This window comes from Microchirus variegatus (genome assembly GCF_963457635.1).
Source record: "Microchirus variegatus genome assembly, chromosome: 20".
NCBI lineage: Eukaryota > Metazoa > Chordata > Actinopteri > Pleuronectiformes > Soleidae > Microchirus > Microchirus variegatus.
In genome coordinates this window covers 9,577,825-9,594,964 of record NC_139821.1, presented here as the reverse complement: position 1 = coordinate 9,594,964, position 17,140 = coordinate 9,577,825, and the positions used below count along the sequence as shown (strand labels likewise).

Sequence of the window (17,140 nt, the reverse complement as noted above, 5' to 3'; positions counted from 1 at the left end):
CCTTGCTTGCACTGGCATTGTGGAGGAAATGACCATGTCTTGACAATGAGCTTTCAGAGAGAGAGAGAGACACAGCAGCATGAACAGGGACAATTATATGTCCATGAAAACCTGTGGACAAGAAAGGAACAGGAGGGAAATAGCAAGCAACATGAAGGCCCTTTTGTTTACATTTGTTGCCGTGGCTTTGTTCCCCTAAAAAGAAGGCAAGGATATAAAAACCACATCTATTAGGTGAACTCCATCACTCACACGGTAAATTCGCCTCCCCAGTCCTTCAGCTGAACAGGCATGTAGTGACTACGTGGCAATAATAGAATTTAACGTGGTTCTCAGCGTCTCCTGAAGGCTTTCAGATGCACTTGTCAGCCTTGAAGCCACTGTGACTATGACCCTGGGTAATAGTCTGCTAACACTCGCACAGAGATGGACGCATGGTGAGGACAGTGGCAACTAAAGGGAAGGTTATTTGTGATGAAAAGCAGCTTAAAACAAGAGAAAAGCATCAGGGATATAACTCATAAAAGCTTCAATTCGATATTTTCTTTGATGTAACAAGTTTTTTAGTCATCTTTTTCTTTAACCAAGACTGACATTATCATGTCTTCATTCTCCATCCAATAATAATTGTGTGTATGTGCAGCTCTCTCTCTTTCTAGCCTCTCTCTTAAATTCTTCCCCTCTGTCCCTGCTTGTCTCCAGTAAACTGATTACCCTCTTGACTCTATTGGATTTCCTTAGGACTGTACATCTGGTATTGTTCCTACGACAAGCTCTGCCACTAATTTAATGCTTATTTACCTTATGAAAGTGGGAAGGCAAACAATATTGAGTGCTGCTTACTGGAGGGGACGGAGAAAAGGACCATGCAGGAATAAATTAATAAGTAAAAACATGCCTTTTTAAATCACAGTTAAGGTTAAGCCCAAAATCAGTTATACTGTAAAACTCTCAACTTTACCAGTGTAATTGAATCTTAAATTGTTTGTTCAAACAAGTTTCCAAAGACGTGTTATCATGTGCTCATTTCTCCAAAAAGCCTGCTTTCAGAAACACATCAAATGTTTTTGAAAACATGAAGTAGAATCAGAAAATGGAGAAATCACCACTTAAGAGTTCATAAAGTTTTTAGACAAGTTTGCAAAACTATGAGTTGACAATTCTACGGACTGTGTTTTCAGCTCTCAGCAGTGAACAAGTCAGAATGAGTGTTTTAATGTTCGACAGAATGCATAGTGCATACTCAACCACATTTCTAGAAGTCAACAAGGTGCCTATATATATATCTGCAGTTGATGTCTTTATCTGTTCCTCTTAAGTGGGCAGACTCAGCAAAACTAAAGCCATAAATGACCAGTAAAGCCCGTATATTACTTTCAATGACAAAACACTTCAGAGATAAGACTGCATATTGCTGTCATTAAATAAAACTGATATTAAAACTGAAATTCACTAGTGTCATAAGTCTCGTGTTCGTCGTGTACACACCTCCATCTAAAGCCATCGTGCCTGAGATCGGCTTTGAAATCTCATCTCACTTAAGCACAACTTCGGCTCAGCTACAGAAACATATCAGAAAACTTATTTTATTTTATTTTATTGTCTATCATTTAGGAACAGAAGCTTCCACAGACAAAAGAAGTTACACATTAACACAGGAAACAACACAGATATCCAAAACAGCCGGGCTGTGTTGTCTACTGTAGAAACAAATTCAAACATTTTGTTTCTTGTTCCTCATCATCATCATCCTCTCCCTCCTCTCCTCTCGACACCCGTCCAACCCCCTAACTCTACTACTTCCTCGGAGGTGGGTGTCTATGAATGGAGAGGCCTTTAACAGCTCCTCTCAAGCTATAAAAACCCTTTCTCCCTACAGTCACCTTTGAAGTTGAATTACTATACAATTGAGCACGGCGGGTGTGCAGGTTACGCTGGCTACTTTATTCAAAGTTTGGCAGGGCTGTTGTGACGGGAGAGACCTGGAGGAAGACATTTGAATGTGAGGAACGATGAGATTAAAAGATTTAAAAAAATATGGGGGTTTTAGAAGGTTGATAAATAAGCCCCAGCATCCAGGTCATAATTATAAAATATTTGCATAATTTTGCCTGTGTTTATAAATTCAGCAAGCCACAACGGACCAACTTTAACACACGCTGAATTCATATTGCCGGCCCTTTGTATTTAACAGCACAGCCTTTTAAATTGACAGCACACTTCTGAAAAAAATAATGCGGTGTACTTTTTAATTTACTAATCATTATAAGTAGACTCCAAAGAAACTTAATTATCATTAGTTGTTCGTTTTTTCCCAACCCCTCATCCTCTCATTTTCTGTTGCCGAAACTACACGAATACACAACTATGCACACGGTGAGAGCTCTAAGCTGAGATTAGAGCACCACTTCCCCTTAGCTTTTTGATGATTAGCGGCTCCTCAACTAAGTCCCTCTCATATCACATATGTCCACTGCTAGTAAGTCACTAATCGTACTGTGACGGACGTCCATTAACGGGTAGAATAATCTCAGTTTATGGTTGGTGACATCTCCTGGCCGCTGCTTACTGTAATCAACGTGCCCATTTCATGTTAGCACGCCAAGCTTATGCACATGTAAGCAACGTTTAAATACAGGCAGACAGCTCATGAACACGCGAGGGCGGGAGCTCACACATGCACAATGTATTTTTTTTTTTTTAAATTAAATACACACATCAAATTAATTAAAGAAAATGGGGGCAAAGATTTGTTTCTACTTCAATGAGAAGTGAGGGAAAGACAAAGCAGCCATCGCAGAAATGTCACAGGCTATCACACACACACGGCTCTGTGTGTCTGACTGCTAACATAATCATGCTGCTAACTGCTCTTGTTAACTCCTCTACTCAGAACAAGCTTTCAGGGAGTGTGGGAGCCTTCCTCTGGAGAATTCCAAACAAACTGTGCACACTTCTGTGTATGTGTGTGTGTGTGTGTGTGCATATGAGCGCGAGTGCACGCTTGTGCGCAGTCCGTCTTTAAATTACAACCTATTATTTCACATCGCAAATGTGCTCTGCACAGTCAGTAGGATCAGCCGTCTACAGTTAAAAAAATAAGCACATTGGCTAATTCCAAAGTGCTGCCAAGAGTCAAAGTGCCGTTTTTTTTTCCCTGTGACTGCGTGGTGTGCGCCTGTCACTCAGGTGTAGGTCTATTTGCCTGGAAATGCGAGTTATCTTTGAAATTGTTCTGAGGGAATGGAAGGGCATATCAAAATAGTTGAGCGGAATGTGCCTTTTAGATAAGGTGCCCAGGGTGTTTTTGCCTCAGAGCAGCCGACTGCAACATTTACATCTGTATGACACCTCAGGCGGGAATTTAAACAAATGTTTCCCCCTCGTGTCATGCCATCACTCGCTTTATTGCCAATGCTTCTTTTTTTTCTCCACCGGTTGCTACTCTCAGCTTTCAAAACAATTTCCTTTTCTCTTTTTGTCTCTATCTCTCTGTCACACACACACTCTTGAACTTATTTTAATATCGTCTCTGTGGCTCCTGCTCTTTTCCACGCTCTGTCTTTCTGCCTCTCTTTCCCCCGGTGTTGTCTTACTGACTGTTCCCTCTTCACGCAATCAGCTGTTTGTAAGAATGTCGCTCCATTCATCCATCCATCACTTCCCTCCCTCCCTCCCATCCCTTCTTCTCTGAGCAAACTATTAAGTATATTGCCTAATATCTATATATAGGCTGTCCTTTTAAACAGTGGGAAGAATAAAGCAGCGACACAGAAGAGGGGGTAGGAAGGAAAGTGTGACCTGGAGAAGGGAGTGAATGTCATTCCCTCTTACATTACGTCCTAAGCATGACAAGTTTTTATTCTTTGTTAAGCATTAAAAAATACTTTTTAAATTCTATTTTAAAAACAAATTAACATCAGGTTTTAAAAGTGAATGTATGCCATAATATTGTAAATTAAGACATTTTCTGCTTCATAGAGTCACTAAAAAAAGCCTGTTGAATTTTTCTTGACGACTTTCTCTGTTTGAGTTAACCGTGTGCAACATGGAGAAAATATGAACACAGCTCCCATCTGTATAGGCTCGCAAAGTCACATACATACACACCCTTACAGACACACACACACACGCACACAAACACAGACACACACTCACCAGCCTCACACAGACAAAGCATCCTCTGTGAGGTGCTTTAAATCGGCGGCCGACAGCCCAAACTGTGTTTCCTGTCCAGCTTAACCACAAAAGGCAATAACACACAACCTAATGTCACTGCTGTTAATCACACACACAAACACACACACACACTGGGGACAGTCATGTGTTCATGTAAGTTCATGTGCAAAGAGAGAGCAAAAAAGGGTGGGTGCAAAAGACGAGGGCCAACTCATGTGGCCTCTGGAACTAGCTCTCGTCCATTTGTCCACCCGAAAGCTTTAGTCACCACCAAGGCTGGCTCCATGTACTTTCCTTGTCATTATTTCTGCTTTTCTCCTTCTTAAAAAACATTATTTATGTCTTAACACTGAGTCACTGGATGATGTGATCATCACTGACATTTCAGCATGGAAGAAAGGGTAAGGTAAAGATGAAGGAGAGAAAAAAATCCATCGGTCTGTCCATCTATCCATTTTTCTATCTATCTATCGGGGGGTTGGGGGGGGGAGTGTAATCATCAAGTTCATGGGAAAATCTTGAGTGTTGCTATGGAAAACAATAAAGAAAAGAACCAGAAAGAGAGAGTTTTTGAGGGAGGAGGAGAAGGAGGAGGGGAAAGAAAAGCCAGACGGAGAGAGAGGAAAAGTGCATCCGGTGAACACTGACCCTGCTCCCCTGGTGTTTTGCGAGGGGGAGACACTGCATAATGTTTATTGAGCGAAAGACAGTGTTTTTCCATTGTTGTGCCAGGGTGCTATTTGTGCTGCATTTGTTAAGCAATCCATAAAGGAGTCACAACATTTGTCTCACTGTCAGCAACTTGGCCTGGCCCTGTAAACCAGGCGAGCGTGCACACACACACACACACACACACGCTCTTTCTGTCACATAAATGACAACAGACAAATACAAACACAAACACACTCCCAGCTGTCCCCTTTCTTTCGTCCTATGCTTTGAAACTCTCCCACCTTAGTCCAAATGGTCGCCTCCTTTTTCCTCTGACAACCCCCCAACACACACACTCACACACACACTACCTGGAAAGACAGAGGTTTCATTGTAGTGCTGTAGGAGTAGGCTCTGAGACACCGACTCCTATTGTGGACTGGAAGGATGGTAGGAGAGGTGTGTGTTAGTTAGTGAGTGAGTAGGACAGAGTAAGCACAAGAGTGCACAACATAGAGAGATTAGTGTCGGACAAAATGCCTAGATTGATGGACAGCTGAAGAAATGGAAGAAGGGAGAGAAGTCAAAATGGTGAAAGTGTGAAATTCTGAATAAATACAGGCACACACACACACACACACACACAATCCTGCTCTGTTGACAATGCAATTCCTCCACCTGAACTCTGACCCCTACCCTGTGACCTCATGTCATATGACCAAATTCTAGTTAGCCTGCGGGGACACCTCTTGTCTGTCTGCCTTTGTTTTCCCTCACACACTTTTCCTTTTTTCTTTTACAGTCACTTAAAACACTCCATCACTCTCTCTTTCTTTCACCCCAACTCCTCTGTATCCACGGTTACACAACAAAAACAACAACGACAACAACAACAAATGAAGCCAATTATTCATCATCCCTATCTTATACTGGCTATCATAAAGGGTCAGCTGATCTCACCAGAGAGGAAGGTCATGGTGGGGGAGAGCTGGAGGGGGTGAGGGGAGCGAGTGAGAGTGTGCTGAGACAAGGGAGGAAGTGGAAAGGAGGAGGAGGGGGAGGCGGGGTTGGCGTTAGCATTCTCCTCTGGTATTTTTCTGTCTATCGTTCTTTCTTTCTTGGCCCCCTCTCGCTCCGTGGATGGAGACACGGTTATCAAGACTCTCTGGGGACAGACAATATGGCCCAGACAATGGCCTCCAGTCCGAGGTGGTGGTGGTGTGGGTGAAGGCGAGGGAGTGAGTGAGCGAGCGAGAGGTGGAGAGAGAGAAATGGTGAGAGAAAGAGGGAGAGAGAGTGAGAGGGAGAGGGAGGCCAGGACAGGGCCACAGGGGAAGAAAGGGGCAGAATGGCACATTAGTTTGTGGAGCACGGACACTCTACTCAATTACACTCTCTCTCCTTTATAGACGCACACATTCTCTCTTTCGTCAAACACACACACACACACACACACACACACACACACACACACACACACACACACACACAAACGCACACCACTTGAATCTCACCAATTTTAATGAAATATAGAGACACTAACACTGGAACCAGCACTGCTTGCTCAAATTTGACACGTTTTTTTTTTTTTTTATATATATATATATATAACCAACAGCATGAACTTCTCTGAAAAAATAAGTTGATAAAGATTATATAAATACAGCAATTTAAAGTTTTAAATGTTAAAGAAGTAATAATGCTGAATGGCTGTACTACACAGGTTCAAACGGTTCTTTATAAAAACTCTCGAGCGGAGAATTATATGTCATGTTTTTTTTTTAATGTAAAAACTGTGTGTAAGTTCAGAAAAAAATGGTCTCAATGAAATAAAATTTTTAAAAAGTGTGTCCGGTTTAAACTGATCAAAGTGTGGACACACACACACAAGTTAACTGCCACTACTTCAAACTCTCTCTCTCTCTCACACACACACCCTAATAAACAGAGACAAATGGAGGGGTGTGAAAATCCACCACTGTCTTAACACCACATTGACACAGACCTCTTCCTCTCTCCTCCTCCTCCACCCCCCATCTCCCCCTCATCTGTGGAACTCTCACTTTTCTGAAACCATGATTCTTCTCCTTCTTCCATTCCTTCTTCTCTCCATCGGTGATGAATGTGTCAGTTTGACCACATTATTTCTTTCCCTTCATCACTTCATCCAATGCCACAGTTAAAGCCCCGTTAAACGTCTCCTTTCCCTCTGTCTTTTCATCTGGGCTCTGATTGCTTTGGATTTCTGTGCATCTCTCCATGTGCATATTTCTGTTCCATTTGTGTGAACAGATGAGGCCGTGTTAGCAGAGGCAGTCTGTTTCCACTATTTCGGGCTTTAAGTGGAAATTTTGGTACTAAGCTGAGCGCTTAGAACACTAAAAATGAAAGACTTTAAAATGATGAAAAGCGGAATTGTTATTCAAAAACACAACATAAAATATGACAAATAAAATAATCTTGAAGCTTTTTCAAAAATATTCAAAAAGTTCAAAAACTAATCAGAAGGGTTTTGCTGTTAAATAAAAAAAGAAAAAGAAAATAAAACTAAATCACTTGTCACTTCCAAAATAAACACATACAAACTAAAACTCGCAATCTCCTAAAACTCTGCCAAACTCTTCATCATCAGACGTTTGCAATTAAAAGTGCCTGTGATCGAATTCTTACAATTGAACGATTAAAAGAAAAAAAAAAGAGGAAAGGAGAATAAGTGTAGAAAAGTAAAAGAAGAGGAAGTGTGGTGAGGAGAAGAAGAAGAAGCAGCAGTACGGGGTAGAGGAGAAGAGCGGGCACTTACAGAGACGCAGGAACCGAGAACATCGCGACCACAGAGGCTGAAGCGCACACACCAGTTGGAAGATACCCTTCTCTTGCTCAGTCACGGACACACACATACACGCATACATCTACCTATGAATGTGTGCGCACACACACAAACACACACACACACACACACAGAGCCACAGTGATGGAGTGTATTACTGGAAAGCAAGAGTTCTAAGCGCTCTCCTCCTAAGTCATTGTAATCCCTGCATTTATCTCCATATATTCTGCTTTTCTCTATAATCCTTTAAATTTTTAATTCCTACTAGCTGTTGTTATCTTTTTTCTCCTCTCTTCGACCACTTTGCTGGTTTATTAAAAACACATTTTTGCCACATCTAAATGTGTTTTTAATTCAAGGGGCCCCCCCTGGAATCCTCCTCTTAACTCACCCGACCGGCCCCCAGTTTGTCACAAAAACAAAGTCCCATTTTGTGCCAGTGTATGCACGATTGAGTGTATATTAAATACTAAACTGTATATATATATATAATACATTGTTAATATTAAAATACTGGGTATAATCTGTCCATTCACAGCAGTGGCATCAGCATCAAACAGACATTATTCCACAGGCGAAAGCCTCTTGTGTTTAGTTTTGGGAAAAGGTTAGATGGTTCACACCTGTAAACGACGCAGGCCCGCACAAATATAAGAGGAGCACAGTGAGATTAACATTAGCATAAGGCGAGAAAAATAAACATACAAAAACAACAACATGCAGATACACAATAGGATTAATGAGGCTTTGCATGCATTGAATTTGGATTAAGTTGAAAATAAATAAGCAAATTGCAAAAGAGGCTGCGCAGGAGGGCACGGTATAAACATGCCAATTTTATGTTTAGTCTTGTACTTTTTTTCAGTGTTTAAAAATAAAACGGGAAAAAATTTCTGCGTGTATTTTTGACCTGTTGACAGGACATTAACAATGCTGTTACAGAAAGAAACTTAAAATAGCTGAGAGGGTAAAGCAGAAGTAAATAAAGTTGTGGTGAGCAGCGGAGATGATGAGAGGATCACACATTCTGACTTGAACGCACACACAGACACAAAGTGTGTGTCTTTATCTTTAACACATGCTTGGACACTGTTTTTAGCAGTTTGTCTGTGGACGTATTGGATTGGATAAACATGAAACTTTGGTCAGAAGGGACAAACTCACACACACGCAGAGAGAGTGTGAGAGGATTATAAAGCTCGCTTTGCCACGGCTTTTGTATACGATATCTCTTCCAAAAGCACAGAGTCAGTCAATCATCAACTCTTACCATCTCTGACTCCGTCTCCCTCACACACACACACACACACTCCAACTCTGCCAACTCTTTCAAGACAGTTCACATGGTAAACACACACACAGACAGAGAGAGTATTCTCTTCTCAAACACACATGCTTTTCTACTTCCTACTCCTGCTGTCCCAGTGGCTTCTTCTCCCTATGTCTGTCCCGTCCTCTGTCTCTGTCATCTGTGTGTGAAAAATCATGTAGTGTGTGTGTGTGTGTGTGTGTGTGTGTGTGTGTGCGTGTGTTGTTGGGAGAAAGCGGTTGCGTACCTGTTACACTCCTGAGGTAGCTCAGGCTCAGTGAGCATGCTGGAGTAAGGGTCCGTCTCTCTCGACAACAACAACATAAAACAGTCCCACAATGCTCAGATGAACAAGGTTAGTGTCCCAAAGACGAGAAGGGGTAGAAGTGATCCTTCAACCTCTCTAACACACTGCTGATTCTCTCTCTCTCTCACTCTCTCTCTCTCTCTCTCTCTCTCTCTCCTCACACACTTTCAGACTCACACCCTCCCTTTCTCTGCCTCTGTCCCTCCTCTTCTCCCTCTCTTGCTGTAAGCTGTGAGATCTAGGCTCAGCTCTTAAAGGGCCAGCAGCACAGCCTCTTCCTATTCCATTCAGTGTGTGTGAGTGTGTGCGAGTGTGAGAGAGGGAAAGAGCGAGCAGAGGGGAGGGGCAGTTTGACCAGCGGGCTCATCACTCCCTGAGTGTAAATGCACAGCAGTGCTGCCCCCCCCTCCACAACTGCATCTCTCTCGGACACACACTCACACACACAGTTGGTTTTGACATGCTCAGACAACTGTCACAGATCATGTAGACACAGTCGAAGACCACTGGAAGCCCTTATGCACTTTGTTATGCAACTGGGACATTTGTCAATATGGAGTGAACTACATGGACAATATTTAAAAACCCAGTTTGTTTTTTTCAAAAATGTTCTATGTTTTTTTTTTGTTTTTTTTTTAACTCTTATGTTTTTTTTCACAGCCTTTTTCAGACATGAACCAAAGGTAAAGTCACATAATATTAACTGCAGCAGGACATTGTCTGGATGAGACGTGTTCAAACGTCCTTCAACATAAACATTGTTCTACATGAACCCAGTTAAATATGACGCCTTCATGTTTACCAAGCGATTCAAAAGTGCTACATTTTATTAAATGATCGTTGAGTCATTTTAAATCAACAACCACATCATAGATCGAGGCTATTTATATTTGTTTCTCTGGTGACATCAGGGTGCTTTTCAGTTAGTTTAGCCCTAGAGTGATTATATTTAAAAAAAGAAAAGAAATGTGTCTATAAAAATTAAAAAAATTAATCAGTTGAAATATTACAGTGAGCAATGGAACAAAAAAGCAGCCAAAATGAAGGGCTGAATGTAGACCTGTAGGCGACAGGCAACTCACGTTCTTCTCAATACACGTTCAACTCCCTCCTCCGTTTCCTGTTGTGTATGGGCTTCTAAAATGCAATGACGGGGTTTGGATTATTTTTTTTTTTCTTCAATCCCCAAAAAGCATTTTAGGACTCCAAAAATGTCGGTTCCATGTAGATAAAAAGGTGAAACTTTTGCAGATTCTCCTAAATTCGCATGTACAGGCCCCATAGAAACACTAGGGGAGATTGGGGAATTCAATACGATGAAATATTGCAATATTTTTCATGGCATCGCTTTTGAGACACCAAGTATCGATTATTTTCTTTAAAAGCAAAAAACATTTTAACTGATGTTACAAATAAACATTGAATTTATTTGTGTGGATTATCATAAAAAAAAATAAAAAAAAAATCACTTGACATTTCAGTCCACTAGATGGTGCCAAGCGCTCACTCACACTAAACCTGTTGTGCGAGTATATCGCAATATGATTTTGCTAAATGGTGATAATATCGTATGGTGACTTAAATATCGTGATCATATCATAATCATGGTGTCTTCTGCACTGAAATAGTACGTTCTTTTGTGGTCCTATAAACTTACGTTATCCATAGGCTCAAACAGCACTCGATGAGTAACTACAGGACACTTCTACGGAGCCCCCTAGGGTTGCAATAACTTTTTTGCCACTTTTCCACTACATGGTCCCGCCTTGCCTCGCCTCAGCACAGCTCAACACGGTTTGGTTGGTTTTCCATTACTGTAGTACCTCCTCAACGGGGGCAGGGTCATCAGAGCCACAGCTGCATGAAACTGCACTTGGTTTTATAAGTGACACACAAACTATTGAGTAGTGACTTGTAAAGCAGCTGTTTTCAGTGTACTGAATCTTTAGAATCAGTTCATTAAAAAGATTTGTTCATAGAATCTTTCAGTACTTCCTACATGACCAGAGCACAGACTCTGTCTGAAATACAGCAGCAGGGGTTGTGATACAGCTCGTCACTCACGACCGCAGGCTTTTTAATTGACCTGGAGTTCGGCATTGTTCAGTTTGATTCTTGTGTCGCTCATGCCTCTTCCAGTGACGACACTCTGACCGGCAGACTGGAAAAGCGAAACAAATCGTGCCGAGGCGAGTCGTGCCGGGACCATGTGGAAAAGCGGCCCTTGTGTTCCCTCCCCGGTGCACGGGGAGGGAACAAAACAAACAAAAAAGATCAACATGTATTCTGAGCAACACGGTCCAGATTGAATAAACATTAATCAATTTCAGCACATTACTATTATTTGCTGATTTTCATTATGATTTAACAATGAAGTGAAATCTATTAAATTAATGTTATCAGGAGGAAATTATTCCCACTACTTTAGTCAGTCTGGAGATAAATGATAACTTTATAAATGCAACAAATAAGCAGGACGTCAACTCACCTTATTCATCCATTTCTATCAACTTTACCATTTATTTCCTTTTTCATTACTATGCTTAAATATGCTCATTCAAAGAGTGGAGCCATTAGTTTATATTAAATGAACGCTGCCTTTTATTAAGTTTGAACAATGGCAAGGACAAGTGACGCAGGAATCTGAAAATTATGCATATCCTCCATCCAATCTGAAAATGTTTTGGTTTTTCCCCCCAGGGCCATGTAATAACAAATGAGATAGAATAAAAATCCTGCAACAGACTTTATTTTCCATTCTGTCTTCCTTTGTTGTGATGCAGTGAAAAAGAGACATTGGACTCTGCAACATGGAGCAGTTCTGTTGCAAAAACGACAGCTGAACGCTTTCAACAGAACATATGCTGAAGCTCACATGCATGAATGAACAAGCGCGTGCGTGCGCACACACACACACACACACACACACACACACACACACACACACACACACACACACACTCACAAAAAAAATCCACATACAAGTTCACTAAAAACCTTCAGAGATCACCCACACCCATTGTGTCTTCAGGTATACATAATGTGTGTAAGTGTGTGTGTGTCAGAAGTGTCAGTAGAGCATGCTGCTTTCAGCCCTTAGTGCTGTCAGTCACTATTAAAAGGGTGTGTGGTCTATGTGTCACACATGCGGCCAATCAAGCTATTGTTCTGGAGAGTGCGGAGAAAAGCAAAGCTGACAGACTGCCACATCTGCGATACTTAAACACATACTCAGATAGTGACACACACAGAGAGAGAGGCAGAGAGAGAAGGAAGGAGAGAGGGCAAGCCTGGTCATTGTGCCTACTGTACGCACATGCATGCACAAAACAATGGAAACTTTAACATGTGCACCTATAATGAAGGCTTACATTGAACATGCCATTAAAACTATTGAGAAAAACACATTGTGAGTTTTTTTTTTTTTTTTAAAGTTATGGTTGACATCAGGGGAGATAATCTAAAAGCCACAAAATTATGTAAACCCCATTGTAATATAATCTCTATATACAATTGATATGAAGGTGCACCAAGTTACAGATGTTTGATAAAAAATGTAATCTACACATTAAAGAGAATTTCTGTCACATCAAAAGTCTGTTGTCAGGGTTTTGGGAGCACTGGTGCTCATACAGAAAATACTGCTTTATAGCATGTCGTTTTTTTCCCCAACTCAAAGGGTTGAGGTTTGATTCCTGGCTCCGCTGGTCTACATGCCAATGTGACCCTGGTCAAGACACTTAACAGCATGTGAATATGAATGTAAGAGTGAATGGCAAAATTGTAGCTTTGAGTGATCACCTAGATTAGAAAAGTGCTATATAAAATGGACCATTTACTTGAACCAGCTTTGGTTTAATCTGGAGTCTATAACAATTAACATGCTTCCGTTCCGGGGGAATAAAATTATGGTTACATAAAACTAAACACAATTAAGGTTTATGGAACAGCCATGGTGAGTGACAACCAACCCTCCATCCATCCATCCATCCATAATTACAAACATTAAGGGTTTTTTCTTCCCTCTTCTTACCACATAACACATCACCTGACCACTTAATGAGTTGTTGCTGTTGACACTGATGATCTTTGGTTTTGTGGGAGACAGTTTTCTCTAACAATGACATATTTAATTGCATCTGCAATATAATTTTCTCCTATTGTATTTATAAGAACAAGTAGATGTAGGTACATGTAACTGTATAAACAGTACACATTCATGCTGACCCCCCCCCCCCTGCTCTCAATAAGACTGCAATCTGAACATGTCAATGTCACCAACAATCAGTGTAGCTTCAGTTTTCTATTTACTTAATCTAATTCATGGTCAAATGGAGAGAATACACTAGGATGGCTAAATCTAATCGCATTCCTCGACTAAATTGAAGCCCTATTGGAAACGCCATCTCTCCTTGACCCCGTAAACAGCTGCAAAACCAATGATAACCTCATTTGTGCATTACAGAAACTTAATTTCTTCATTATGCGGCTGAGTCGACGGCAATCGGTCAACATAATGGAGCAGTACTAACCTGAGCACACCTCTTGCCCTGTGTCCCCTCCCTGCTACAGTTGGTTGTGAGAATGGAAACAAAACTTGTGTATATCATTACCGTTCGCAAAATGGACACTGCTCATGGTGACCTTGAGAGATTACGTCGCCGTGAACTTAGCTATGATTAATTTTGACTGGTGAAAGGATTACAGGCTGATGCAGTGGACAACAATGACGGCACCGTTGAGGCAAGGAAATGTATTTCATGAATAGTCAATGTGTGTTTAAAGGTAGAGTGACAAAACAGGGGAATAAAATCAGACCATACCAATATCTGCCAAAGACACTCAAGTTCCCAATGTCAATAGACTCAATTCCAGATCACCGCTAAAATCTAGTCATCTTTTCCTTTAGGCATAAGCTGCAATCCTAGAAAATTTGATCAAGTCTATTCTTAAATTTTGGAAATATGCTGCTCAAAAACACACAAACAAACAGACAGATTAATGGCAGCAAAAACAGGACGTTTGTGGTGAAGAAATATGCTTGGCAAAGACCCATTAGGTGTGAGCGGTTTGCGGAGGAAAATTAACAAACAAGGTCACAAGTTTGTATTTCTATTATGTTCCGCTAAAGAATAGTGACAGGAAAATGAAAGTGAAGGGTTTCACGTGAAACAAAAGAAGCTTGTTAAGTGATTCATAGCTTCATATTCTGAGAAGCATTTTTGGAAAGGAAGCAGGGAGATGACACAAGAAAGACAGAGGCAGAAAAAACTTCTCGTAAGAAGACAGGATTTACAGGGAGCATGCACGCACACATGCAGAATCAACATACTATCATAGAGAGAACGGGGGGGGGGGGGAATACCCAGAAGGACCAGCAAAAATTCACAGTGCAGCAACTACACACTCATTCACAAAAACAGCAGCAAACACACACAAACAGGAACACACATACACACAGCCCATTACAATGAAACTGTTGATGGGAGGCCCCTGTGTCAGGACCCTAACAGCTGTACTGCATTAGGGGCAGAGTATGAGCAGGGGCAGGGAGAGACCGGCAGTAAACAATCCCAAAGCTAGGACACACACACACGCACACATATTCACAAACATTGCTGCACCATATTATGCTAATGTGGAGACACAAACACACATTGGGCACAATGTGGCAAATCAGTAGTTATGGAGCTAAGAGGGTCTTCTGTGGAAAAGCAAGATTGCATCTAGAAAATGATAGTTTGCATTTAAATTGGGGAGAAATGAGTGTGCTCGGGTTTGTTGAATATTACTGTTCTGTGATGCTATAAATCCAAATTCTGGCACTGGGGCAGCTCGAAATTTGGCGATGTTTTCCAAAAATTTGAATCACAGTTGCTCACTGCACGACATGACTCTCCTCCATTGGATAATGATTGAGTAAGTGATATTGACCAGTGACTATAAGCTAAGTACAGGTCCTCTGATCTGACCACTGAGGTCACATTAAGGCCCTGTCCCAATACCTCCCCTTAAAATTTCCACTTGGTTTGGAGAGCCCTCAACCGTAAATTCCCCTCGTTGAGGGAAGTGGGACGCCACTACATGCAAATTAGCACAGTGAACGTAACGAACGTGCTAACCTACGTCACATGTTGACAATTCTACCGGTGGAGTGTGCTACAATTTTCAATCAGGAAAAATGCCGGCAGATCCAGCTGTTGTGTTGCCTGTTGGCTGTGTTTGTTTGTCTCCGTCCTCGTAAACGCTAAATCCCGAATATGATTGAAATTCCAGGGTATTGTTGTAATCAAGGGAACGCTGTTACAAACATCCAAAACACTGACAAAACTACCCAGATGTAGCAGCTAGCGGGCGGCTCTTTTTCTAGCTAGTTTGCTAGCTGCTTTCATAAATCATCAGTTATTTTCTGACATTAGTGTTCAAAGCTCAGCGGTCCATAGGATGTATATCAAACAAACACATTTCGACACTGTACCATGCTTATTTGCAAAAATATAGTACAACGAAATAGTTCCTCGGCAGATGTGGCCAGCATCTTTGTTGAAAAATATCAGTCGGCTCGCTGAATTCGCAAAGCATCATGGGTAATTCCATATTTCACTTCGTTTTAAGCCCGCATCAGAGCTCACTTCATTTTGAGGGTTGATTATAAGGGCGAAATCGCACATCCGCTTGCTCCCCCCTACACATGAACGTGCAAAATTTAGGGTTAGGGCAAAAATGTAGAGATAAGGGAGGTATTGGGACAGTGCCTAAGAAGTGGTTTGAGGATGCATCCTCCTATGTGTTCATGGGACACACAAAGAAAAATATTGCATCTTAGTTGACATGCTATTGCCACATTTGCCTTTTTTTTTGTCTTCTCCAGGCTAATTCTGTTCATATTGTCACAAAGCCCGATCAAGCAGCTCAATTTTCCTCCATGGAGGAATAAAGTTTTTTCCCACTGCTGCTGCTGCTGTGTTCTGCTCCCAGAGGATGAGCCACCAGCGGAATAACAGTGGACTGAGTAAATCTTACATCATTCCCCCAACAGTAAGACGTCTGGCACCGACAGCCGACAATGTGAGCCAGCATTAATACATTAATGACAGAGACACAACAATGGAAAGAAAACCAGATGGAAAACCTGAGTAGTGTCTGAGGCCGCGTCTTACTCCAATCCACAAGACAAAGGCACCACACCAAAACACATTCAGAACACGCAGAAGATGGACAGGTCAACAAAAAGTGATAATGTCTTAACTATGACTCTGCAAACGTTTGTTGAATGAAGACCAATTGAGTGGATCATCTCTATCTGCCTGTGTCTCTCTCTCATCTCATCTCGGTGTCAGTGCAAGCTCATATATCAGTACCTTAGGCATCTGTTCTTCTGTCTCTCAGTCTTCCTGTCTGTGTGTGAGTGTGTCTCTCCTCTCTCCTGGAGGAGGAGGAGAGAGGTGAGGCCAGTGTGAAGAGGCACAAGCCCTTGTGAAGTTGCTTTATCGTGGGGATACACGTGCAGGCTGAGGACCCCGTCTGAAGGCTGAGTGGCAGGCGACAGAAGCCATTAAGATAGAGCCGCTATCTCGCGCTGCCAGGGCCTGCTTAATACAAGCGAGGACTCCGGCTGCTCTCATTCACACACACCCAGCATACACACGCACACACACACCTTCTCTTCGGGAGGTACTTGAACTGACATGCAGTTACATGGATGTAGACATGTGCGTGTTCATTGACACTTAGAAGCAACTCTCTCTCTCTCTCTCTCTCTCTCTCTGTATGTGTGCGTGTCCGTCTCAAGCCTTTTCCCACAATCCAAACCCATCAATCCCAGCCTGGGCAGAAAAAAAAACAAAAAAAAAACAGATAAATGGCC

General features: G+C 41.7%; 1 protein-coding gene across 1 annotated transcript in view; it reads right to left on the bottom strand.

Annotated features, from left to right (window-relative positions):
• The window catches only part of sox5 (SRY-box transcription factor 5), a 77,581-nt gene extending 68,253 nt beyond the window's left edge, over positions 1-9,328 (bottom strand). The window contains exon 1 of the mRNA XM_083906914.1: positions 9,214-9,328. Within this exon, the coding sequence (XP_083763040.1) occupies positions 9,214-9,290 (77 nt within the window). The 5' untranslated portion in view covers positions 9,291-9,328. The remainder of the gene's footprint in view (positions 1-9,213) is intronic.
• Between the last annotated feature and the right edge of the window lie 7,812 nt (positions 9,329-17,140).